We start from the raw sequence: 26,893 nt of genomic DNA on the forward strand, positions 1-26,893 counted from the left end.
CCTCCAGAAGTGTAAGACAAGAAATCTGTGTTGTTTTAAGCCACTAAGTTTGTAGTAGTTCATTACAGCAGCAATAGAAAAGTAATATACAGTGGAGGAGGCACAGCGTGGCTGGCACTCCACTCTGGAAAACATCCGGCACTACCCAGTCTAGCTGAAGCACGTACCCTCCAGCCAGCAAGCCTGCCCCTAGATTCTCCCTAGAGCGACTCTGGCTCACGTGTAACAGGAGAGTGTTCACAGCATCGCAGTAACGCAAAGACAATGCAAATGACCACCATCAGCAGGAAAGAGAAGCTGTCAGGTGCTCACATAAAGCTCCGAACACGAATGAATGACAATTTATGTTTTCACAACAGATGATCTTAGGAACATGGTGAGAAAAAAGAGTCATAGAAAAATCCCTTCACTATGGTTACATTTATATAAAGGTCAAAAAACAGGCTATAATATACATTATGTTAAAAAAAAAGTTTTTTTATGTTATTTACAGTTAAATGCATATGTGGTGGTAAACCACAAAGCAAAACAAAGGGATGACTGGCAAAAAATCAGGGCTTGGCATCCTGAGGGGAGGAAGGAGGAGTCCAGACAGGGCACAAAGTACTAGTAATTTCTTCTTTGCCTTTAGCTGGGTATAAGATACATGGGTACTCCCCTTTTTATTATTCTTTAAAGTGTACATACATGTTATATCAACATTTGTATGTTTGCTATTTCCTAAGAAAAAAATCAATATTATGTCAAATTTAACCTATTGCTATGATAAAGGTGTATTTTTTTTTTTTTAAACAGGTACACCCACCTCCCATCCCGTAACAAATCACCCTATTATTTATTTCTCCTGTCGGATATCAAAAGGCAGTTTCATTACAAAGAATAAAACATCAAGGAATAAATTTAACGAAAAGTGTAAGACTTACACTGCACGCTGAAAATTTAAAAACACTGCTGAAGGAAATTAGTGGTTAAGAGCTATGGTTGCTAACCAAAAGGTCGCAGTTCCAATCTACAAGCTGTTCCTGGGAAACCCTATGGGGTAGTTCTGCTGTGTACTATAGGGTCGCTACGAGACGGATTTTACTCAACCCCAATAAGTTTCTATTAATGGAGAGACATATTCAAGGGTCAGAGACATTATATCATTAGGATAGTTCTCCCCAAATTGATCTATAGATTCAATGTAATCACTATCAAAATTCCAGCAGGCTCATCCACAGTACAATTGGTCTCTATTTGCCTGGAGCAAAAGAGGAAGAAGGAAAGTCAAGTATAGGCGGAGAAAATGAAATGTGTGGCTAATTGCCTCCATAAACAACTGCCTCCTTTGCCATGAGACCAAAAGAACTGAATGGTGACCAGCTACCATTACTGAACATTTCAATGAAAGATTCTCTAGAAGAATCCTAATCAAAAGAGGGGAAAACATAGAACAGAATTTCAAATTCTCATGGAATCCAAACTTTCTAGAGCCACAGAGGCTGGATGAACCCTTGAAATTACTGCCCTGAGATAACCTTTAAGTCCCTGAAGTCTTCTTTAACCCAGACGATTTTATTGTTGTTAGGAGCCATCAAGTCATTTTGACTCATAGTGACCTCATGTGACAGAGAACTGCCCCGTAAGGTTTTCTAGGCTGTAATCTTTACGGGACCAGATCACTAGGTCTTTTTCCCAAAGAGCCACTGGGTGAGTTCAAACCACCAAGCTTTTGGTTTAGTAGGAGTCAGGAGCTTAACCACTGTGCCCCCACAACTCCTTAAACCAAACAATAATTTAGCGTAATTAGTAAAGAATGTCTGCCTTCAGCATTGTGTTCTTTTAAAGAACTACCTATACGGGAAACCCTAGTGGTGTAGTGGTTAAGAGTTCGGCTGCTAACCAAAAGGTCGGCAGTTCGAATCCACCAGGTGCTCCATGGAAACCGTATGGGGCAAATTCTATTCTGTCCTATAGGGTCGCTATGAGTTGGAATCGACTAAATGGCAATGGGTTTTTTTTTTTTTTAAACAGGATCAAACTGACAATAGCAACTTGAAATGTTAGAAAAGAAACTGGGAGCAGTGAGTTTATGTTAATGGAGGAGGAATAATCCAGAACAGGAGGGCGGGAATGGCTGAACAACTTGAAGAATGTAATCAATGTCACTGAAATACACGTAGAAATTGTTGGATTAGTGTATGTTTTGCTATGCACATTTTTAAAAACCACAAAAATAAAATAAATTATTTTAAATCTTCCACCAGGCTCTTTTGCAGAAACTGACAAGATGATCCCAGAATTTACACGGACTTGCAAAAGACTTAGAATAGCCAAAACAGTTTCGAAAAAGAAAAAAGTTGGAAGGCTTTCAGTTCCTGATTTCAGAACTACACTGGGGAAAAGGGCAATCTTTTCAACAAATCGTGCTGGAACACTTGGATACCCACCAACAAAATGATGAACCTCCATCTTCCCCCTCACCCCACACACAAACATTAACTCAAAACGTACTAAAGTGTTAAATTCAAGAGCTAAAACGATAAAACTACTAGAAGACAACATAGGAGAAATCTTCGAGACCTTGGGTTATAACTGCAAAGATTTCTTAGACATGTCACCAGAAGCACCGTCCATAAAAGAAAAAAAACTTGATAAACCAGGCCTCATGTGATGGTTAAGACTGTGTGTCGACTTGGCTGGGCCATGATTCTCATTGTTTTGGCAGTTATATAATGTTGTGATCACTTCCCTGTTGAAATCTGATATGTGATCACCCCCATGATGGAATCTGCTGAGTGGTACCAGCAGGGGCGGGGCCTGTGGCAGCTCACTGCCCCCTCAGCCTTCATCTCTCTGTCTTCTGCCACCTATTCCTTTCCTGCTCAACTTGCCAAGGTTTTTGACTTGTTCTGGATCCAGCAGCTCTTGTCTGACCTCCAGTTCTTGGGACTTGAGCTAGTAGCTTACTTGTCCCTCTTGGGATTTGTGGATCTTCACAGTCTGCGACCAAGAGTCCTGCTCCCCGACCTGCTAGTCTTGGGTTCACGAGCTCCTGCAGCTACATCAATCAGGAGAAACCTTGTGGTCTTGCCTGCCAACCTTGGGAATCTGTGACCTTCACAGCCTATGAGCGGGAGCCCTGCTCTCTGACCTGATGATCTTGGGTTCAACGGCTTCTGTGGCTCCATGAATTGGGAAAGGCTTCTATCCTGATCCACAGACTTGGGACGTTCCAACCTCTACAACCGCATGAGCTGTTTCCTTGATATAAATCTCTCTCTATATATATTTATATGCTTTACTGGTTTTGCTTCTCTAGAGAACCTAGCCTAAGACACCTCATCAAAATTAAGGAATTTCCAGCTTCAAAAGACACCATTAAGAAAATGAAATGATAAGCAATAGACTTAAAGAAATTATTTTCAAAACACATACCTGATTAAAAAAAAAAAAAAAGACTTGTATCCAGAATATGCAAAAACTCTTGCGCTTCAATAAGAAGGCAAACCACTAAACCAAAAATGGACAAAAGACTTTAATATCCCACCTGAGAAATACACAAATGGCTAATAAGCACATAAAAAGATGCTCAACATCATTAGTCATTACGCAAATTAAAACCACAATGGGATGCCATTTCACAGCCAGACAGACAATAACAAGTGCTGACAAGGATGTGGAGACCTGGAAATCTCCATACATTGCTGGTGGGAATGTAAAATGGTGCAGTGATTTTGGAAAACAGTCTGACAGCTTCTTAAACAGAGTTACCGTATTTATCTATACAAAAACCTGCACACAAATATTCTTAGCCGCATTATTCATAATAGCCCCAAACTGGAAACACAAATGTCCATAAACTGGTGAATGGGTAGACAAATACGGTATTATCCATACAATAAAATATTATTCAGCAATAAAAAGGAATGAAGTACTGATACATGCTACAACATGGATGAACCTCAAAAACATTAAGCTATGTGAGAGGAGCCAGACACCAAACACCATAAACCGTATGGTCCTAGTTACCTGAAAAGCTCGCAAAAGGCAAATGCAGAGAGGAAGTAGATTAGTAGTTGCCTAGGGCTACGAACTGCAAACAGACGTGGGGTTTTACTCGGGTGATGGAAATCATAAAACTGATTTATGATGATGTTTGCACAACTTCATAAATTTACAAAAAAAATTCATTGACTTGTACACTTGAAACGAATTATATATAATACATAAAACTGTTGTTGTTAGGTGCCGTCAAGTCGATTCCGACTCATAGCAACCCTGTGTACGACACAACGAAGCACTGCCTGGTCCTGCGCCATCCCCACAATCATTGCTATGCTTGAGCCCATTGTTGCAGAGGATATGTAAAATAGGCCTCAATAAAGTTATAGACAAAAAAAAGTCAGGTTCAGAGTGGCCTGTTAGGGCTCTTTTACACTGTTTGAATCGAAGTCCTCACAACTGCCATATGAGGTGGGTGCTTTTATGGCCATTTTACAGATGGGCACAAGCTCCAGAAGGGTCATGGCTTGCTCAGGGATTCAAACCTAAGTCTCCTGACCCCACTCGTGTCTTGTACCCCTTCTTCCACACACAGCAGTCTCAGGGCAGCCTGCAATTCTCTCCTGGCCCCTTGGAGGTACTTGGATGCCCCTAACTTTTTAACTTAAAGGGGTTTTTGTTAGATTCAAGTATATGCTGGCATTGAAAAGAAAGGAAACAAAACTCAAACCCACTGCTGTCGAGTTGATTTGGACTCATAGCCACCCTATAGGACAGAGTAGAACTGCCCCATAGGGTTTCCAAGGCTGTAAATCTTTATAAAAGTAGACTGCTAATAAAAACAGACTTAATGGTCTGACTGAGACTGGAGGGACCCCAGAGGTCCTGGCCCCCAGACTTTCTGTTAGCCCAAAACTAAAACCATTCCTGAAGCCAACTCTTCAAACAAAGATTAGGCTGGACCATAAGATATAAAATGATACTGGTGAGAAGTGACCTTCTCAGGTCAAGTAGACACATGAGACTATGTGAACAGCTCCTGTCTGGAGGCGAGATGAGAAGGCAGAGGGGGACAGCAGCTCGTTGAATGGACACAAGAAATACAGGATGGAGAGGAGGTGTGTGCTGTCACATTGTAGGGAGAGCAACTAGGGTCCCATAACAATGTGTGCATAAGTTTTTGTATGAGAAACTGACTTGAATTGTAAACTTTCACTTAAAGTGCAATTAAAAAAAAAAAAAGTAGACTGCCACATCTTTCTTCCATGGAGTAGCTGGTGGCTTTGATCTGCTGACCCTTTGGTTAGCAGATAGCAGTCAAGCACTTAAGCACTGCACTACCAGGTCTCCTTAAAAGAAGGAAAAGCAGGGTTAAATCAACTCATGTAACTCAGGGATTATGTTAAAGGCAATCTGAATCACTTCCCTAGAATAGGTTTTTCCCCCTTAAGGACAGAAAAGTCACGTGCGGTAACACTGAGTGGAGCATACTGAGCAAGGTTTCTCAAAAAGGGCAGAGCCCTTTAGAACAATGAGCAGGGACTGCTGTGAGTCAGCTTGTCTGACAGCCAGCATTAGGAGTTCCAAGGTTCTTACTACTGTACCCAGTGATTTCCCAGCACAGGCCGATATCCTGGTGCTATCCTCTCATACTGTTTCTCAGACTGACTGGCAGCAAATAAAGATGACTGGCTGAGAACTAAGTCAAAGACAATTGGCACACCCCACGTCCCAGTCACTGCAAAGGGGTCCACTTGCTAGCCAGGTAAGGAGCTGAAAAGGGGCTCGCCCACCTGACCATCACCTCCCAACAAATGTCCTGAGCACTGCTGAGGCAGGCACTGTGTTAGGGACATTGCAGGGTTGCCTCGTGGAGCCCACCACCAACCCTGCATTCTCCAGCGGAAGAGTCTGAAGTTTAAAATGAGACGATGTCTGTTCAAACTAATATAGCCGGTGGAGTCCCTGAACGGTACAAACGGTTAATGTGCTCAGCTGCTAACTGAAAGGATGGAGGTTTGAGTCCACCCAGAGGTGCACTGGAAGAAAGGCCTGGCTATTTTCTTCTGAAAATCAGCCACTGAAAACCCTGTGGAGCTCAGTTCTACTCTGACACACATGGGGTTGCCATGACTCAATGACAACTGGTCGTTTTAAAATAGCAAGTAAGCAGAGAGCAGGAACGGTAACCAAGGTCTGTGTAAGACCACAGCTTGTGTTCCTTCTAAGATCCGCGCTCCTTGGAGCACTTACAAGGATGGCCCTGTGGCACTCTCTGCCATCTCAGTCCTGCTCTGGCCTCCATCCTAATCCCCTTCCACTATGCCCTCTTTAGAGCTTTGTTTCTTCTTTTAAATATATAAACCATACTTTGCAACAATGTGAATAACCTCAGAAATATCACGCTAAATGAAAGAGGCCAGACGCAAGAGACTACACATTGTTATAATTCCATTTACATGAGTTTCTAGAAAAGGGAAAACAATAGAGACAGAAAGCAGGCCTGAGGTTGCATGGGGCCAGAGATGGGAGTAGGGACTGACTGCAAATGGGCAGGAGGAACTTTCTGGAATGATGCCCTAAAACTGGACTGTGGGGATGGCTGCACAACTGTGTGAACTTATTGTTAAAAATCACCAAAGTGCACAAGCATAATGAGTGAACTGTATGACACGTAAACTCATGCCTCAACAAAGCGGCTAAGAAAGCGATGTGTGCCATTTAAAAGTAGATATAAAATGAAAGGTGGTCTTTGGGAAACTTGTGGACTCTGTCCACGTGGCCCTCCATCATCACACTGCTCCTCCCAACCCCAACAAGAGCACGCTCTCCTGTACTTCTCCCTCCCTCTTTTGCCCCGACTGAAACCTACCTACCCCTCCGCCACCTCCAGGGCACAGATGCCCTTGGGGCCTTCCTAGCAGAGGTGGCAGCACCTCAGAACTCTAGTCGATTCCGCACTCCACTTCGAGGGTGGTCCTGATTTTATCCCAGACCAGAAATCTTCAGTGGAGAGAGCTCCACAACAAACAGTTGTCGTTGTTGTTAGCTGCTGCTGAGTGAGCTTTGACTCATGGCAACCTTATGTACAACAGGATAAAATGTTGCTCAGTCCTGTGCCACTTTCATGATCATTGGTATGTGTAAGGCCACTGTTGCAGCTGTTGCGGAGTGTCTTCCAACCTGGGGGGCTCGGATCCAACACTGTATCAGACGATAGTCTGCTGAGATTCCTCAGGTTTTCAATGGCTAATTTTTACTAGACCACCAGGCCTTTCTTCCTAATCTCTCTCAAATAATTACCTAGCCCAAAACGTCATCGATAGCGTAAAGGCTGAGAATCCCTACTCTGTGCTATCAAATTAGGTGTCGTTTATCTGCTCCATTTGAAGCCTTCCACCCACTCTTCCCCTCTCAGTGTTTCTGAGGAGGTGGAGACTGGTGCCCTTTTGTTAATACTGAGAAGTGAACTTCTGCAAGTCCGCACCCTACTCATGCCCTCACACTCCCTCCCTACCCTAGAGAGGAAGTGGAGATATCTTGTGGGGATCTGGGGAAAGACTTTTCCTGAAGGGCCATTCCTGCTCCAGGCGCTCCCGAGTGAGAACATGCTTCCTTCTGAAGCTGGATAAGGTCTATCAGCTCTGCAGACCAAGACTCTCTCTTGCTGGATGGTGCAAAGGCTAAAAGATGGGGAGAAGCAGGGATGAAATAATAGGAAGTCATCTGGATACAGAGCCAAGTCATTTCTTCAGTTCAGGGAAGGGAGCTCACATGTCTCACCGCCCACGAGCTGTACAGGGCTCAGAGTCCAGGGCCAGACAGATCACCTGAGTGTCCCGGGGTGACTGATATCCACAGGGGTAAAGGGTCAGGTAACATTAGCCCTGTGGAGTCATGAGCAGGGCTTGGCAAACTATGGCCCTGGAGCTGAGAATGGTTTTTACCATTTTTAAATGGTTACATTTTAAATAATCTATAAAACTATAAGCGCTTACAGATAAAGATCAAAGACTACAGCCTTCAGTATGGGTTACACCTCAACATAAAGAAAATAAAAATCCTCATACTGGACCAATAAGCAACATCATTAAAAACAGAGAAAAAATTAAAGTTGTCAAGGACTTCCTCTTTCTTGGATCCACAATCAACACCCATGGAAGCAACAGTCAAAAAATCAAATGATGTATTACGTTGGATAAATCTGCTGCAAAAGACCTCTTTAAGGTGTTAAAAGGCAAAGATGTCACCACTTTGAGGACTAATGTGCACCTGACCCAATCCATGGTAGTTTTAATTGCCTCATAAGCATGTGAAAACTAGAAAATGAGTAAGAAAGACCAAAGAAGAATTGATGCCTTTGAATTATGGTGTTGGTGAAGAATACTGAATAAACCATTGACTGTCAGAAGAACAAACAGATCTGTCTTGGAAGAAGAAGTACAGCCAGAGTGTTCCTTAGAAGGGAGGGTAAGAGCTCATTATCAGGAGGGGCCAATCCCCAGGAAAGGACATCATGCTTGGTAAGGGATCAGTGAAAAAGAGGAAGACCCTCAACAAGATGGACTGACACAGTGGCTGCAACAATGGGCTCAAACATAGCAATAATTGTGAGGATGGTGCAGGACCGGGCAGTGTTTCATTCTGTTGTACACAGGGTCACCATGAGTCAGAACAGACTCGACAGCACCTAGTTACTGCCAGCTCATGAACACTCACCCTTTCTCCTGGCTCCATCTGTGGAAATCCCATTACCCTTCACACCCACTTCAAACCTATTCTCCCTGAGGCCATGCTCTGATCCCCTCCCCTGTCTGAGCTCACTTAGTCCTTGACCCAGACTTAGCACTTGAGGCTGTTGTAGGAACTGGCCTTCCTTGGCCTTGTGTTCAGGTACTTGTGCACCTTTCCTATAAATAAAGCCGTGGGCTCCTGACCAGATGGCCTCTGCCTCACCTTTCTCTATTACCTCCCTCCACACACACAGACACACACACACACACCACATTCCTTGCACACCCCGGACCTCCAAGGGAAAAGTGGGCCGATATGTAAAGTCTATCTGAATGCCCAGAAAAATTCCACTATGTTTTGCCATTTTCAGAATGTCATGACAGAAATAGCGATTCTGAGTAGCATAATTTTAAGTGAACTGTTTTCTTTTGCTTATCTATTTCTTACCTTTCTATCTGTATTTCTGCATGTATTTCTAAGCTTTCTATGGAGGCTCTGGACAGTACAAACTGTTAACTACTAGCTTAAAGGCTGGTGGTTCAACCCTGCCCAGAGATGCCTCAGAAGACAGGCCTGGAGATCTGCTTCCAGAAGGTCACGGCCTTGAACGCCCTATGGAGCAGTTCTACTCTGTACACATGGGGTCACTATGAGTCAGAACTGACCTGACAGTGACTAACAACAAGCTTCCAATGATAAACTTTAATGTGTGTTTTTTTAATTAAAAAGAAAGAAAAGAAACTACTTTAAAACAAAAGCAAAGCAATGCCAAGCCACATATATATTATGACTAGAGTAGTGGGTTCTGTGCACGGACTGTGGATCCACACTGCCTGGGTTCAAATCCCAGCTCCACCCCTTAACTAGCCATGTGACCTGAGACAAGTTACCTAGTCTCACTGTGTCTCAGTTTTTCCATCTTAAAATGACGATGTAACAGTACCTACCCTCTCGGACTGTCTGAGGACTAAGATAAGGCACGTCATGTTCTTGGAACCGAGCCTGGCACGGAGCAGACGCTCGGCAGAGGGAGGCAGCCTTGTCCTACCAGGACACTAGCCCTCTCCTACTAGGACTCCAGCCTTCTCCTACCAGGACACCAGCCTTCTCCTACCAGGACTCCAGCCTTCTCCTACCAGGACGCCAGCCTTCTCCTACCAGGACGCCAGCCTTCTCCTACCAGGACACCAGCCTTCTCCTACCAGGACACCAGCCTTCTCCTACCAGGACACCAGCCTTCTCCTACCAGGACACCAGCCTTCTCCTACCAGGACACCAGCCTTCTCCTACCAGGACACCAGCCTTCTCCTACCAGGACACCAGCCTTCTCCTACCAGGACACCAGCATCCCCCTACCAGGATGCCGGCACCAGGGCGCAGGAAGCTTTACCTGCACCGCGCTACCCTGAACGCCTGCCTCCAAAGAGCACTCAAGAGCACTCTTATCTGCTCATGGGCCACTCTTATCTGATCAGAGTTTTTCTGGCTTATTCTGGGATTTTGCCTCAGCGACTGCACCACCACCCCAGCCCTGGCCCATCTTGGCTAGAACCTCTCCCAGGTTCTCCCTGAGTGGCCCCACACCCCACCCTTTTCTAATATCTCCCAGTATCTCAGTTCCCACAAGAGCCGCTCCAAGGCGTTCCCCCACCCCCACCCCCACCCCACACACTCAGGAGACCAATCCCACTCTTCCGAGGTCATCCACTCATTCCAGCCAAAAACCAAAATCAGAGAAATCCAACTTGGTCAAAACAAAAACGGTTTAAATAACCATCACAAAGCAAAGCTAAACACTGCAATGATTGTGCCTGGGTGTGTTAATCTCTCCTCAACAAAAGACATTGGTGATAATTACATACTAGACAAGAACTATTTTAGGTGAAGGAAAAGACAACACACAATATAGGACAGGTCAGCACAACTGGACTAAACGAAAGCAAAGCAGTTTCCTGAATAAACTGAACGCTTCCAAGGCTAGCATATCAGGGGCAGGGATTTGGAGACCACGGTTTCAGGGGACATCTTAGTCAACTGGCATAACAAAATCTATTAAGCAAACATTCTGCATCCCACTTTGGAGAGTGGCCTCTGGGGTCTTAAACGTTAGCAAACGGCCATCTAAGACGCATCAATTGGTCTCAACCCATCTGAAGCAAAGGAGAATGAAGAACAGCAAGAACACAAGGTAATTAAGTCCAAGAGGCAGAAAGGGCCACATAAACCAGAGACTACATCAGCCTGAGACCAGAAGAACTAGATGGCACCTTGCTACAACTGTTGACTGCTTTGACAGGGAACACAACAGAGAACCCCTGAGGTAGCAGGAGAGCAGTGGGATGCAGACCTCAAATTCTCGTAAAAAGGCCAGGCTTAATAGTCTGACTCAGACTAGAAGGACCCTGGAGGTCATGGTCCCCAGACCTTCTGCTAGCCCAAGACAGGAACCATTCCCAAAGCCAACTCTTCAGACAGGGATTGGACTGGACTATAGGATAGAAAATGATACTGGTGAGGAGTGAGCTTCTTGGCTCAAGTAGACACATGATACTATGTTGGCGTCTCCTGTCTGGAGAGTAAATGAGAAGGTAGAGGGGGACAGAAGCTGGCTGAATGGACATGAAAGTAGAGGGTGGAGAGAAGGAGTGTGCTGTCTCATTAGGGTCAGAGCAACTAGGAGTACAGAGCAAGATGTATATAAATTTTTGTATGAGAGACTGACTTGATTTGTGAACTTTCACTTAAAGCACAATAAAAATTTTAAAAAAAGACATTAGTGATAAAGGGTGTTCTGTTAATCCAAGGAAAACGTAAACCTGTATAAAATGTAAGTTTAAAATTCTTTATAGGTTTTGAGTGGAAAGTTCTTTCGAATGTTCTTTCAGTCACTAGCCTCCAAAGTCAAGAAAGCCACGTTGGCAGCTACATGAGAAGAGAACCAGGCCGGCAGAGACGTAGGTGGAGGTCAACAGACGCCACGGCACACTGGTTTCCTATCCACACAGCCCATGTCATCATGCTCTCTTATTTTGGGGACAAACAGTTGTCTACGGCCCCTACTTTGGCCTTGCTTCCTTCATTCTTTTTGGATATTTAGTATTTCACTCAGGGAAACTAGCAACACTTTAAAAAAAAGGTATGCTGGGAGCAAAGCGTGTTTGGATTACCTATGCTTAATGTTTAACCAACGTCTATTTAAGCTGGGCGTCTAAAAACCACAGTGGCTGGTGAATCAGCCCGTGAGCTCTCCGCGACCTGTATTTACTGTATTATCTTTCTAACTCATGGTTAGAGAGGGAAAACAAAAGGAAGATCTGGTAAAAGTTACATAGCCAGGTTGCTCCTCTTTAAATGGGGCAGGACTGTGGTTAAATATTAACAGGAAAAGGATCATTTTGCCATGACAACAATTTTTTAATCAAGCCCAATTTCCAAGTCAGTGAAAAAGCAAACATCATTCGAGAATTAAGTCACTCAATAACTGTCAAATTTTAGGGCTGGTGGGGACTCACCTAAACCAAGCCACTACATAACAGATAAAAAAAAAAAGACGATACCCCGGGAGGGAAACTTACCTGCCCAGGGTCATCCAGAGGACACGTGAGTGCACTTCCCCGTAACAGGCTGCACCGCCGCGACAGGAGCACAGGCTCCAGACCCGCATGGTCCTACGTGGCAGTCCTGGCCACATGTGGCCACTGAGCATGAGAAACGTGGCTAGTCCACACTGAGATGAGTGGCGAGTATAAACTACACACTGGATTTCACTGACTTGGTACAAGGTAAATAAGAATGTAAGCTATCTCGTTGTTGCTGTTTGGTGCCGCTGAGTCTATTTCAACTCATAGCAATCCCACGTGACAGAGGAGAACTGCCCCATAGGGTTTTCTAGGCTGTAATCTTCACGGAAGCAGATTGCCAGGTCTTTCTCCCACGGAGCTGCTGGGTGGATTCAAACCACCAACTTTTCAGTTAGCAGTGAGCACTTAACCACAGCACCACCAGGGCTCCTTAAAATATCTTATTGCTAATTTTTTATTTTGATTATATGTTGAAATGACAATAATTTGAACATACTAACCGATTGCCATCGAGTCAATTCTGACTCATAGTGACCCTATAGGACACAGCAGAACTGCCCCATAGAGTTTCCAAGTAGCGCCTGGTGGATTCAAACTGCTGACCTTTTGGTTAGCAGTCATAGCACTTAACCATTATGCCACCAGGGTTCCCTTTGAATATATTTGGTTAAATTAAAAAAAAAAAAAAAAGAAAGAAACAGCTATTGTCAAGTCGATTCCAACTCATGGCAACCCCATATATGTCAGAGTAGAACTGTGCTCCATAGTGTTTTCAATGACGTAGATCGCCAGGCCTTTCTTCCAAGGCAAATCTGGGTGGACTCAAACTTCCAACCTTTCGGTTAGCAGCCAAGCACTTAACCATCTGCACATCCTAGAGACTCATTAAAGTTTCACACAGGGCTGGCAACTCCGGCTCACATTAATCTGCTCTTGGACAGTGGTGCTCTAGAGCCAGGCTGCCTAGTTCTGAACCCTGGCCCCACCCCTTCCTAGCTGTGCAGCACTGAGGGAGCTGCTTATCCTTTCTGTGCCTCCGATCACACGTTCCTAAAGAGGGAATGAGAACTGTATGTACTGCGCATGGTACAGGGGTTAAACGGGTTAATGTGTACAAAGTGGTCTTAGAATACAGCCTGGCATACGCTCTGTGATGGTCTAAACATCTTGTTTATGAGAAATAAAAGATTAAATGGCTCTAAAAAAAAAAAAAAAGAAAAGTTTTACTGAGATATGGAAACCCTGGTGGTATAGTGGTCAAGTGCTACGGCTGCTAACCAAAGGGCTGGCAGTTCGAATCCGCCAGGCACTCCTTGGAAACTCTATGGGGCAGTTCTACTTTGTCCTATAGGGTCGCTATGAGTCGGAATTCGACTCGACAACACTGGGTTTGGTTGTTTTTGGTTTTACTGAGATATAATTCACATAAGATAAAAGCCAACCTTTTAAAATAAAAAATCCAGTGGGTTTTTGGCATACTCACAGAGTCACAAAGCCATCCCCACTATCTAATTCCAAAACATTTTCATTACCCCCGAAAAAAAAACAACCCTGTAGCTATTAGCAGTCATTCCCCATTCTACCCTCCTCCATGTAGAATCACCAACCTACTTTCTGTTCCTGGATTTGCCTATTCTGGACATTTCATATAAATGGAATCATAAAATGTGTGCCTTTTGTGACTGGTTTGTTAGCACAACATTTTCAAAGATCGTCCATGTTGACGCATGGATCAGTACTTCACCCCTTTTTATGGCCAAATAATATTCCCTTGTATGGATATAGCACCTTTTGTTTGTTTATCCATTCTTCAGCTGAAGGACCTCTGGGCTGTTTCCACTCTGGTTATCATAAACAATGCTATGAATGCTTGTGTACTAGTTTTTGTGCGGACCTATGTTTTCAAATCTTTTGGGTATATACTGAGGAGTGAAATTGCTGAGGCATACGGTACCTCTATGATTAACCTTTTTTTCCTTTTTAAGTAATTTATTTCATTTTGTTGTTGTTGCTGAGGATATTCACAGTAAAACATACACCAACTGAGCAGTTTCTACCTGTACAATTCAGTGACATTGATTACATTCTTCGAGTTGTGTTAACATTTTCACCCTCCTTTCCGAGTTGTCCTTCCCCGGATAACACAAACTCACTGCCCCCTAAGGTTCCTATCCATTCTTCTGAGTTGCTGTTGTCAATTTGATCCCATACAGACAGATCTTCAAAGAGCACAATGCTCAAGGCAGACATTCTTTACTAGTTAGGCTAACCTACGAAGACTCCAGGCAGTATTTTTGGCTTAAGGTTTAAAGGTTATCTCAGGGCAATGCTTTTGGGGTTCATCCAGCCTCCATGGCTCCAGAAAGTCTGAAGTACATGAGAATTTAAAATTCTGTTCTGCATCGTCCCTCTATGTTTAATCATTTGAGGAACTGCCAAACTGCTCTGCAAATTGGCTGTACATTTTACAATCCTGCCAGCAACATCGGAGGGTTCCAATTTCTCCACGTCCTCGCCCACACTTCTGATTTGGCCAACCTAGTCGGCGTGAGGAGTGGCTTTTTAAAAAAGTCTTTTCTAGTGACAACGTCCAAGATTTTTCACAACATGCCAGAGACATAAAAAAAATAAGATGCATCTTTTTTTTTTTACCTGGTGCCTATAGTTGTACCAGCCATTTGATCCGGCGACAATCACCACCCAGTGCTTGCCGCTGTCCTCCGGATCATCGAGCAGAAAAGCGCCAGTCCCTAGGACCAAGCCGAGCAACAGGGCTGTGCTCCAAATCATCCTGCCCCTTGCAGTTCGACAGCAGGAACCTGAGAAGAAAAAAGCAGAGTCAAGACAAAATGTAGTAACAAGAGCACAAGAACGTCATCGTCAACGTTTAGTATCACAGTCAATGGGGTCAGAAAGGTAAGCCCATTTAGTCATCGGACAGAACGTGCTGAGGATGGAAACGACGACAGAGCAGAATGTGAAGTCCAGCTCAGCGGTCCTTTTCCCCCTGTGGAGAAGGGGCTGCCTATACCTCCCTGTCTTCACTACAAGGGGAACTTAGGCAAGTAAAAGCCAGAGAATATCCAGAAAGCTCTTTGGGCACCTTTCAAAGTTTACGACACAACTTGGAACACAACATGCAAAACAAAATAAACTGCACTGGAAAAATGTCTACCACGTAACACGAGCCCACATTATAGAAAATACCCAGGTAATACATGCATAGAAAGTGTGGCAGTCAAGTATAATAACTTAAGTAGTTATTGTTGGGTGGTTAAAAAAAAAACAAACCCACTGTCATTGAGTTGATTCCAACTCATAGTGACCATATAGGACAGAGTAGAACTGCCCCGTACGGTTTCCAAGGAGCACCTGGTGGATTCAAACTGCCGACAATTTGGTTAGCAGCTATAGCTCTTAACAACTACACCACCAGGGTTTCCACTGTTGGGTGGTAGGTGGGATTATGGGTGATTTTCTTCCTCATGCTTGTCTTTTTTTTTTTTTTCCTTTTTTTATTGTAGTAATTATATACACATATATATACGTATATACAACAACATTTGCCAATTCAACATTTTTCAGGTGAACAATTTCGTGACATCAATGCTGAGCAACCATTACCCGTAAGAGTTGCCAAATTTCCCATCACCCCAAACAAAAATTCACCACTTCCCAAACAATGATATTTGTCTCTTTTTAAAACAACAATTATATATTACTTATACAATAAAGTTCATAAAAATTCAAGACATGTTCAGTACAGATGTTGATGAGCAAGTTGTAAGTTTATGGGTGACGTATCGGGATAAGCTGTAGTCAAACATCAGTAGCTCGAATTAACAGCTTTGTGTAACACGGTACATCACATGTAGGGCAAACATTTTAATCCCTGCCTTAGAGGAGGAAGGAGCCCTGGGGGCACAGTGGTTAAACGCTCAGCTGCTAACCAAAAGGTGGGCAGTTTGAATCCACGAGCCACTTCTTGGAAGCCCTACGGGGCAGTTCTACTCTGTCCTGTTGGGTCACTGTGAGTTGGAATCGACTCAGTGACAATGGGTTTTTATGGCTGAGACCAGAAGCCCTGCCTTCTCAATTCCTGGCCCAGCACTCTTTCTGCTACAGGGTTCTGCATCTCAAGACTTTCTTCTTAACGAGCGAATACCCAATTTTATATTTCAGTGCCAAACACTAAATAATTTTTTAAAACACAAAAGGCAGGAATGAGATGGAGTCCTGGATGCCACGGCAGCCCAGACCAGGCCCAATCCCACGTTCTTCATATGTCATTCTAAAAAAAAAAAAAAAAAGACACCCTCCCTGTGGCTCTGCGATAACAGGAAAAGCAAAACCAAAAAAAGGCTGTTCTGCTGTGATGCAGGACTCAGCAGAACTGTCTAAGGGCTGAGCTCTGCCTCCAATGCCACTCAGCAAACAGGGCTGGCACGTGCTCACTCACTCAGCCAGGGCCTACTGAATACCTGCTCTGCCAGACAAGGTGCTATCCCGTTGCCGTCGAGTCAATTTCGACTCATAGTAACCCTACAGGACAGGGCAGAACTGCCCCATAGGGTTTCCAAGGAGCGGTTGGTAGACTCGAACTGTCGGCCTTTTGGTTAGCAGCTGTAGCTTACTGTAGCTCTTAACCACTGCACCACCAGGGCTCCAGACAAGGTGCTAGGCACTGGCAATTCAGTAGGAACAGGAGCAACGTCTCTGCCCTCACAGAGCACACAGCCAGCTAAGGAATGAACTACCTCTAAGTCTAAGAATGATCTACTTTTGAAAATTAGCCAACGAAAACCCTATGGATCACAACAGTCCAATCGATTGTGCATGGAGTCATCATAAGGCAGTAGCCAACTCAACGGCAGCTACCCACAACAAGCCTAAGAACCACTCCTTAACATTCTGTGCCTGACAATGTGCTAAAATTCAACATGATGGATCTTCCCCTGTCAGTAAAATGCAGGAAGCCCTGAGTCTCTCATAAAGTCTGAAGAACTAAGAGAATGCAGATTCTGAGGGAGCGGGTCTGGGGTGGGGCCTGAGTTGTTGCATTTCTAACTCGCTCCCCGGATGAAGCTAAAGCTGGACCACACTTTGACTCTGCAGGCCCCTCACTAACGCTGGCAGGCTCTGGTCCACCTCTGTCCTAACGCCCAGCATCCTTGTCAGGAAACTGTGCTGCTCTATACCTGCTGGGTGTCCCTTACTCAAGAACTCAACTCAAGCTGTTAAGTCTGAGTTTGGTACTAAATTCAGGTTTCTTTAGCGCCACTGAAAGGTTCAGGGATGGGTGACCACATTAAGATATCCCCAGATCTATTTTTACGATGATCCTGGGACAGCTAAGCTTTTTTCTTTTTTTTTAAATACGGTCCAAAACAGCTGAGGCCAGTGGACAGATGAGGCTGGTGGACTGCTGAGGGCCCTGTCCCTAGAACTTGATGCTCTGTTAATTTCACCTAAGGACTCTCTTCCCAAGTCCACTGAACCAGGGCTCACCCTGAGGCTGAAAGTTAATCAGTAAAGATACAATTATACAAACATGAAGAAGCAACAGTGAGGGTGGGCGAAAGGAAGCCAAGGAGCAATAACATCCACGTCCCCAGGGCTCTCCAGGGCTCCTCCAGCCGAGATGTGACAGTCACCACTGAGATGGTCCAAGCAACAGCTCTTGCCAGATCCTGAGCTCAACCAGCAGCCTCCTGGCTGTAATTAAGTCTCCCTGGGAAGCCTTCCCAGAGGGTTGGGGCTGGCAAACTTTTCTTTTAAAGGGCTAGGTAGTAAATGTATTCAGCTCTGCAGGCCACACGATCTGCCACACCTGTTCAAATCTGCCGTTATATTGGTGAAAGGAGCCATAGACAACGTATAAATGAATGAACATGGCTATGTTCCAATAAAACTTTATTTACAAAAACTGGTGGTATGTTTGGCTTGTGCGTTGTACTTTGCTAACCTCTGCCCTAGGGAGCCATTAGTCTGAATCAACTGGATGACAATGGGTTTAAGGGCCTTAGGGAATAAGAACGTGCCCCCAGGCCACACAACAGGAATAGTCTGTCTGGTTTTTATAATCTTTCATCCACAATCAGTAAACGGGCTCCCTTGTTTGTACATCAGTCTCTTTGAGTTCACCCGAAGAGGCTCATTCCTCTGGGGGCACCAGCAGGTGACTTTTCCCCTCATATTTAGGTAAAAAAAAGAATAAAGAAAATACTAATATCAAATGATTGACTTGACTGGGACAGCAAAATGGACACCACCAGTTTAACTGTCTAAACCAGCAGACAATGAAGCAGGCCTGAAACAGCACCACTGGGTGATTTCTACAAATTCAAACGTATCTTTCATTCTTGTACTAGTAGACTCCTAAGTTCCTCAGTGAGGACAAGGGCCTTATCAACACAAAAATGGTATTTTCACACTCTACATTTGGCTATGTTTCCCTCTATCTTACAAACACAGAATTGTGGTTCTCTGAACATAACGCTAAGTCAAAAAACCTCACAGTATGTCACTGAATAGACAATGTCACTTAAAAGACAGACATCCTGACACTATTTGGGGAAAGATACTCGGACCTCCGGTGAAAATGAGAAGTAACATAATCATTCCGTTACCCACAACAATGAGCCCCTCTGAATGCTGCCAGCCTCCAAAGACAATTTCCTGGCCACCATCATTCTTGACAAAGTCAGGGCACCAAGACAAAGTCACAAATCATCTTGCAGCAACCCCGTTACTTTTATTTTATCAAAGTGAAAAACAGATGAAGAAAAAGTCAATGATCCTTGATAAACTAGCTCTTGGTGACACTGCTATTTTTGCTTGCAGCTCTTCATGGTTCCCATCACAGACATCACTGTCCACTTCTCCTTAACTTGCCTTCATAGCTGCCCCCTCCCAACATCTGCTTCCCCATCTGTCTTAGTCATCTAGTGCTGCTTGCTGTAACTAACAGAAACACCACAAGTGGACGGCTTTAACAAAGAGAAATTTATTTTCTCACAGATAGGAGGCTAGAAGTCCGAATTCAGAGCACTGGCTCTAGCGGAAGTCGTTCTCTCTTTGTTGTCTCTGGAGGATGGTCCTTGTCTCTTCAGCTTCTGTTTCCTGGTTCCTTGGAGATCTCCATGTGTCCTGGCATCTATCCTACCCTATCTCTGCTTCTCTCTTGCTTGCTTGTTTAACCTCTTTTGTATCTCAAGAGATTGATTCAAAACACACCCCACACTCATACTGTCTCATTAACATAACAAAGAAAATCCATTCCTCAATAGGATTATCATCACAGACATACCAAAAAAAAAAAAAAAAAAACCCACTACCATCAAGTCCATTCCGACTAATAGCAACCCTATAGAACAGAGCAGAACTGCCCCATAGTTTCCAAGGAACACCTGGTGGATGTGAGCTGCCTTTTTGGTTAGCAGCTGTAGCTCTTAACCACTACGCCACCAGGGTTTCCACCACAGGCACAGAGGCTAGGATTTAATAGCACATATTTTGGGGGGGACACAATTCAATCCACAACACCATCTGTCCATCCAACCAACCCAGACTGAGCACCCACTGGGTGTCACAGGCACTGAACAGTGAACCAAACAAAAAAATACCCTTCCTGGGCTCATCTCACAGAGGGAAGACACAGACCAAATGAATACACAGACTCTCAGATGGCGCTGCGTGCTAGGGAGAAAAATAAGGCAGGGAGGGAGAGAGGGAGTCCCAGGGCAGCAGTGGGAGGTGCAATTTTAAAAAGCGGAAGACTTTAAGAAGGAGAGGGAGCCTTCTTGTTTGTAACAGTGAAAATGACATAAATAGCCACCCGCAGACAACTGTCTAGTTAAACTATGAGTCGGAATGAACTGGATGGCAACAGGTTTGGTTTTTGTTTTTTTTGGTGAAGCCTTTAAAAAGAGTACCAAAAATATCCATTGCCGAGTCGCTTCCAACTCATAGTGACCCTAGAGGACAGAGTAAAACTGTCCCATTGGGTTTCCAACGAGTAGCTGGTAGATTCAAACTGCTGACCTTCTGGTTAGCAGCCAAGCTCTTAACCACTGCGCCACCAAGCCTCCTTAAAAAAAAAGAGTAAGGCAGCTCTTACTGTCCAAGGGCAGAATGTTCTCCAAAACATACAGCAAGGTGATGCGTGTTTAGTGTGCTAACCATCTGGGGGAGAAAACCACAGAGATAGTTGCTGCTCTGGCCTAGGGAGATAAAAAAGAAAGTCTCCCCAAGAGTGTCAAGTGGAGAATAGACTACTTGTATCTACTCTGCACCAGGCAATGCATGAGGCATTTTACACCATCCTCACAAAGGCCCTGTGAGCAAGTATCTTTAATTTACTGCCTTTAGACAGCTGAGGAAACGGGCTCAGAAAGCAGAGAAATTGCTGGTAAGTGGCACTGCTGAGACTGGCACACAGATCAGACTCCAAAGCATGTGCTGCTTCTTTCCACTCGTCCCCCTCACCTGCCACAAAAATGCGCTGTTTATGTGAAAGCCTGGGAGGCCCGAGACCACGGGCACAACATCCCCCACCTGGGCCCGAGCACCTCCAGCAGCAGGACACCCACACACTCTTCACCGGCTACTATTTTAAGGTACCCGTGTGCTGTCTATATAAAGAGCTCTTCTCTTAAAGCAAGAGCCCATCAAAAGGAGCACCTGGACCACAAAGTCAAGTCAATGCTTTATGAATTTCACTCTTCCCCAATTACAAATCCCCTGCCGTTGCCTCTTGGTCCTGCATCCCTGCTCAGGCTACAGGGCCACACTAGGGCATGAGCCACTTCAGGGACACCAACTGACTTCAACAAATGTACGCATCGAGTGGGGTTTAATCCATTTGGGAGGTTTGGGGTGAAGGACTCATTCTACATAAATTATCACCAGCAATACAAGTCATAAGGCCAAGGTCACAGAACCATATAAGTAGAAGAGTCTGGTTCAAGCCCAAGTCTGACACCCAAGCCCACCCCTTAACCTCCTTCAGGTGTGACCTCTCACCTCCAGTACTCATTTGCTCATTTGCAACTGGCTCTGATGAGACAAGAGGAGCCATCACAGCTCAGCAAAGCAGTTGATGAAACAACGAAATCTGTAAAGAGCCTTCCAAGCCTAGTCTCTGCCCTCCAAAACCAAAACACTAAGCCCGTTGCTGACGAGTTGAATACGACTCACAGTGACTATAATACAGGGTAGAACTGCCCCATAGGGTTTCCAAGGAGCAGCTGGTGGATTCAAACTGCAGACCTTTTTGGTCAGTAGCCAAGCTCTTAACCACTGTTCCAAGGGCTCACAATAAAATCACCATGCAACTGGCCCCTGGGGGACAACATTCATGAGAAAAAAAGAACCCACTGCCATTGAGTTGATTCCGACTTATAAGCGACCCTATAGGGCAGCATGGAATTGCCTCATAGGGTTTCCAAGGAGCGCCTGGTGGATTTGAACCACCAACCTTTTGATTAGCAGTCGTAGCTCTTAACCACTATGCCACCAGGGTTTCCCACCATACGCTCAAACTCATATACAGGGTCTCTCTTATAGACCCTGTATATGAGTCACCATACACTAAAAACCAAAACCGAACCCAGTGCCGTTGAGTCAATTCCGACTCATAGCAACCCTGTAGGACAAAGTAGAACTGCCCCATAGAGTTTCCAAGGAGCACCTGGCAGATTCGAACTGCTAACACTTTGGTTAGCAGCCGTAGGACTTAACCACTACGCCACCAGGGTTCCCCACCATACACCATACACCATACACCATACACTAGGTAAGGTATATTCTACCTCCTTGACAGCTCTCCAACCTTTTCTCCTGTCCTCTCCCTTCCCTCTGCAACTGTCTTAGATAAAATCCCTCCGCAACTCCCCCAGAGAATACAGCAATGACCTATCTCAAGAGTGGCCTCTCTCCAATACTTTTGTACACGACCTAAGATACAGATCTGACCAAATGCAGCTTCCAGAGCTTTCCGGACAAAATTCAAATCTCTTACAGCAGCACAAGTACGTTGCTGTAGAGTCAATTCCGACTCATAACGACCCTATATGACATAGTAGAACTCCCCCATAGGGTTTCCAGGAGCAGTCAAACTGCCAACCTTTTGGTTAGCAGTCGAGCTCTTAACCACTGTGCCACCACAGCTCCACAGCAGCACAGGAGGCCCTGAAAGATGCAGCCCTGGTTACCTCTCTATTCTCTTGGTTCATGAAACCACGACTTGCTCTAACCAAGCTCCACTACTCAAGGGCCAAAAAAGGGTTGCTCTTTCCAGCCGGGGCCTGGCTATGTCCTCCAGGTGAAACGCCCTTCTCCTTCTCCATCTCACTAACTCCCGCACATCCCTCAAACTCCGCTCAAGCACCCTCTTCTCTGGAAGGCTCCTACCTCCTCCCACAAGTCGGTGTGAGATGCGGCCCCTGTGCACACCTGTACCTTAGCCCCTGTAACACTGGAATTGGTCCCTGCCTCCCCCTTTACAAGGAGCCCCGGTGGTGCAGTGGTTAAAGCACTCGGCTGCTAACCGAAGGGTCAGCGGTTCAAACCCACCAGCTGTTGCACAGGAGAAGGATGTGGCACCATGCTTTCACAAAGGTTTATAGTTTTGGAAACCCCATGGGGCAGTTCTACTCTGTCCTCTAGGGTCGCTATGAGTCGGACCGACTCCAGGGCAAACGGTTTGGTCTGACCCCGCCCCCCTACGAAGTATTCCCTGCTGAAGTTTAGTAAAGCTCAAATGTTTACCACTAACGAAGGCCTATAATAAAGAACTACATACCACAGGGCGAGTGTCTTAAAGCCTGGGCACTCAAGCGAATCTATAACACGAAGCCTGTGACGCAAGCTTCCTCCCAGCCTCGATTCTACAATTCTTGGATTCTTAAGTACTATAGATGGGTACGGAATAACCCATGTGCTTATAGCCTCAACTCTCACCAAATGTCTGGACTGCCCCTAGATCGGACTGTCCCTAGATCCCACAGGTCGAGCTCAGCCCAAGCCCCAGGGCCCGCCGGGAGCTCTCGGGCTTTGGGACCTGGGCAAGTCCCCTCTCGGTTCGTGCCTGTGTTTCCCCCTCCGCTCAGGGGAGGAGCCTGGGCTGCCAGCCCGAGCACGCGAAACAAACCGGCGCCCCGCCACCACCCACGACCACCCCACGGCGAGGCGGGCAGCGAGGTCGCGGGGATTCCCTCCGGATTCAGACAGGGCGGGGGTACATGACAGTCCCGGGATGAGGCCAAGAGCCGCGGCAGACGACGGCCCTCAGCCCCAGCGCGGCCAGGCCGGGCCCGAGCTGCGCTTACCTGCGCCGGGGGTCGACAGCGACTGCTGGACGACGCGACTGTGGGACCGTGAGAACTCCTGCGGCGCGCAGCCTCGGCACAGCCGCCCGGACGTCCTCCGGCTGTGATTGCGGACTGGCGCCCCCGCTCGTCGCTTTGAGGGCCCACTGCGCCGCGATGATTGGTGGAACCTCGGGGCGGGACGCCTGCGAGAGCCAATGGGAGGCTGGGACGAGGCTGGCGAGCCGGCGGGACTACAAGTCCCAGCGTGCACAAGACGGGCTCCTGTTCTTGGTGGGGGGAGAGATGCGCGGGGAGTAGGGTCTGGCTTCAAGGCGTGCACGGGGCGGGAGGCGCGGCGATTCCAGTAGTTTCCGCTGAAGGACCAAAGCCAAACCTCGGAGCGCCTTAATCCGCTGGTTTCCGAACTTGTCCGCACGTTGGAACCACCTGGGAAAATATCGATGCCTCTGTCTTACCCTCAAGAGATCTATTGTAATGTAGTTGGAATGGGCAGACCCATTTAATCCCCGAAACAACCCTTTGAGAGGTAGGCACTACCTTCCACTTTACAGATTACGGCAGCTGACACACCAAACCAAAAAACCAAACCAGTAGCCGGCCAGTCGGTTCCAACTCAAGACAACCCCATGTGTAACAGAATAGAACTGTGCGCCATAGGATTTTCAATGGCTGATTTTTTTTCGAAGTAGATTGCCAAACTTTTCTTCTAAGGCACCGCTGGGTGGATTTACACCTCCAACCTTTTAGTCAGCAGCCAAGCAAGTTAATCATTTGCGCCACCCGGTACCCGAACTGAGACTCAGGAAACTTGATTTTCCAAAGGTCACATATGTCTTAAATGGCAGAGTCAGAACTTGGACCCAGCCCTATCGTAGACTCCCATGCTCTTAATCCAGTGGCTAAAGCCCTCGGCTGCTAACTGAAAGGTTGGTGGTTCGGACCCACCAGCCACCTGAGGGAGAAAGTTGTGGCTGCCTGCTTTCTAAAGATTTCAACCTTTGGAAACCCTGTGTGGCAGTTCTACTCTGAGTCGCTATGAGCTGGAATCCACTTGACAGCAAGGGGAAGGGAGTTGGGGTTAATGCTCCTTCTCAGATGTTTGCTATTGTCTCACAGGGAACTTTGGAGAATAAAAACCAAGTTCTATACATACAAGTGCCGTGTGGTGGCTCCCAGTAGATTGAATCAAATGGAAGTGATGAAATGCGATAAGTGCAACCCTGCCCAAAGGACATCAACCACAACACCTGGAGCTACATTCAGGCATAATTTCATTTACTCTTCTTTTACAATCTTCTAAACACAGAGCTGGAGTCGGCACACTACCTTGGCCTGCTACCTGTTTTTTTTAGGTAAAGGTTTAGGAAAATACAGTCATACCTATTGATGGTATGTGACTGTTTTTTGCTCTATAAGCCAGAGTAGAATACCTAGGTCACAGACTTTATGACCCTTTACAGAAAAAGTCTTCCAACCCCTGGGTTAAGAGGACCCCTTTGATTGTTGGACTTTAAATTTGGGATCTCGGTAAGGAAGGGGGGCCCTGGTGGTGTAGTAGTTAAGAACTTGGCTGCTCTTCACTAAAGAAGACATTCAGGTAGCTAACAGATACATGAGGAAATGCTCGCGATCAATAGCCATTAGAGAAATGCAAATCAAAACTACAACGAGATTCCACCTCACTCCAACAAGGCTGGCATTAATCCAAAAAACACAAAAAATAAATGTTGGAGAGGTTGTGGAGAGACTGGAACACTTATGCACTGCTGGTGGGAATGTAAAATGGTACAACCACTTTGGAAATAGATTTGGCACTTCCTGAAAAAGCTAGAAATAGAACTACCATACAATCCAGCAATTCCACCCATTGGAATATATTCTAGAGAAATAAGAGCCTTTACACAAACAGATATATGCACACACGTGTTCACTGCAGCACTGTTTACAACAGCAAAAAGATGAAAGCAACCAAGATGCCCATCAATGGATGAATGGATAAGTAAATTATGATATATTCACACAATGGAATACTATGCATAGATAAAGAACAATGATGAATCTGTGAAATGTTTCATAACATGGAGGAACCTGGAAGGCATTATGCTGAGTGAAATTAGTCAGTTGCAAAAGGACAAATATTTTATAAGACCACTATTATAAGAACACGAGAAATAGTTTAAACAGAGAAGAAAATATTCTTTGATGGTTACGAGAGGGGGGAGGGAAGGAGGAAAGGAGAGGGGTTTTCACTAATTAGATAGTAAATAAGAACTATTTTAGGTCAAGTGAAAGACAACACGCAATACAGGACAGGTCAGCACAACTGGATTAAACTAAAAGCAAAGAAGTTTCCTGAATAAACTGAATGCTTCGAAGGCCAGCGTAGCAGGGGCGGGGGTGTGGGGACCATGGTTTCAGGGGACATCTATGTCAATTGGCATAATAAAATCTATTAAGAAGACTTTCTGCATCCCATTTTGGAGAGTGGCATCTGGGGTCTTAAATGCTAGCGAGTGGCCATCTAAGATGCATCAATGGGTCTCAACCCACCTGGAGCAAAGGAGAATGAAGAACACCAAAGACACAAGGTAATTATGAACCCAAGAGACAGAAAGGGCCACATAAACCAGAGACTACATCAGCCCGAGACCAGAAGAACTAGATGGTACTCGGCTACAACTGATGACTCCCCTGACAGGGAACACAACAGAGAACCCTTGAGGGAGCAGGAGAACAGTGGGATGCAGACCCCAAATTCTGGCAAAAAGACCAGACTTAATGGTCTGACTCAGACTAGAAGGACCCCTGAGGTCATGGTCCCCAGACCTTCCATTAGCCCAAGACAGGAACCATTCCCAAAGCCAACTCTTCAGACAGGGATTGGACTGGTCTATAGGATAGGAAATGATACTGGTGAAGAGTGAGCTTCTTGGCTCAAGTAAACACATGAGACTATGTGGGCATCTTCTGACTGGAGGCGAGATGAGAGGGCAGAGGGGGTCAGAAGCTGGCTGAATGGACGAAAAGAGAGGGTGGAGGGAAGGAGTGTGCTGTCTCATTAGGGGGAGAGCAACTAGGAGTGTACAGCAAGGTGTATATAAATTTTTGTATGAGAGACTGACTTGATTTGTAAACTGTCACTTAAAGCACAATACAAATTAAAAAAAAAAAAAAAAAGGACTTGGCTGCTAACTAAAAGGTCTAGCTGCTGCTCAGAAACCCCGTGTGAACAATTCTACTCCATCCTATAGGACCACTATG

At 45.5% G+C, this 26,893-nt stretch overlaps 1 protein-coding gene across 1 annotated transcript in view; it reads right to left on the reverse strand.

Moving 5' to 3' along the window:
• LGMN (legumain) overlaps nt 1-23,752 on the reverse strand; it is a 41,052-nt gene extending 17,300 nt beyond the window's left edge. The window contains exons 1-2 of the mRNA XM_049899491.1: nt 23,630-23,752; nt 14,952-15,118 (exon numbers count right to left, since the gene is read on the reverse strand). Coding sequence (XP_049755448.1) covers nt 14,952-15,089 — 138 coding nt within the window. The 5' untranslated portion in view covers nt 15,090-15,118; nt 23,630-23,752. The remainder of the gene's footprint in view (nt 1-14,951; nt 15,119-23,629) is intronic.
• Nucleotides 23,753-26,893: the final 3,141 nt, after the last annotated feature.

The sequence above is a fragment of the Elephas maximus genome, chromosome 10 (genome assembly GCF_024166365.1).
Source record: "Elephas maximus indicus isolate mEleMax1 chromosome 10, mEleMax1 primary haplotype, whole genome shotgun sequence".
NCBI classification, from domain to species: Eukaryota; Metazoa; Chordata; class Mammalia; order Proboscidea; family Elephantidae; genus Elephas; species Elephas maximus.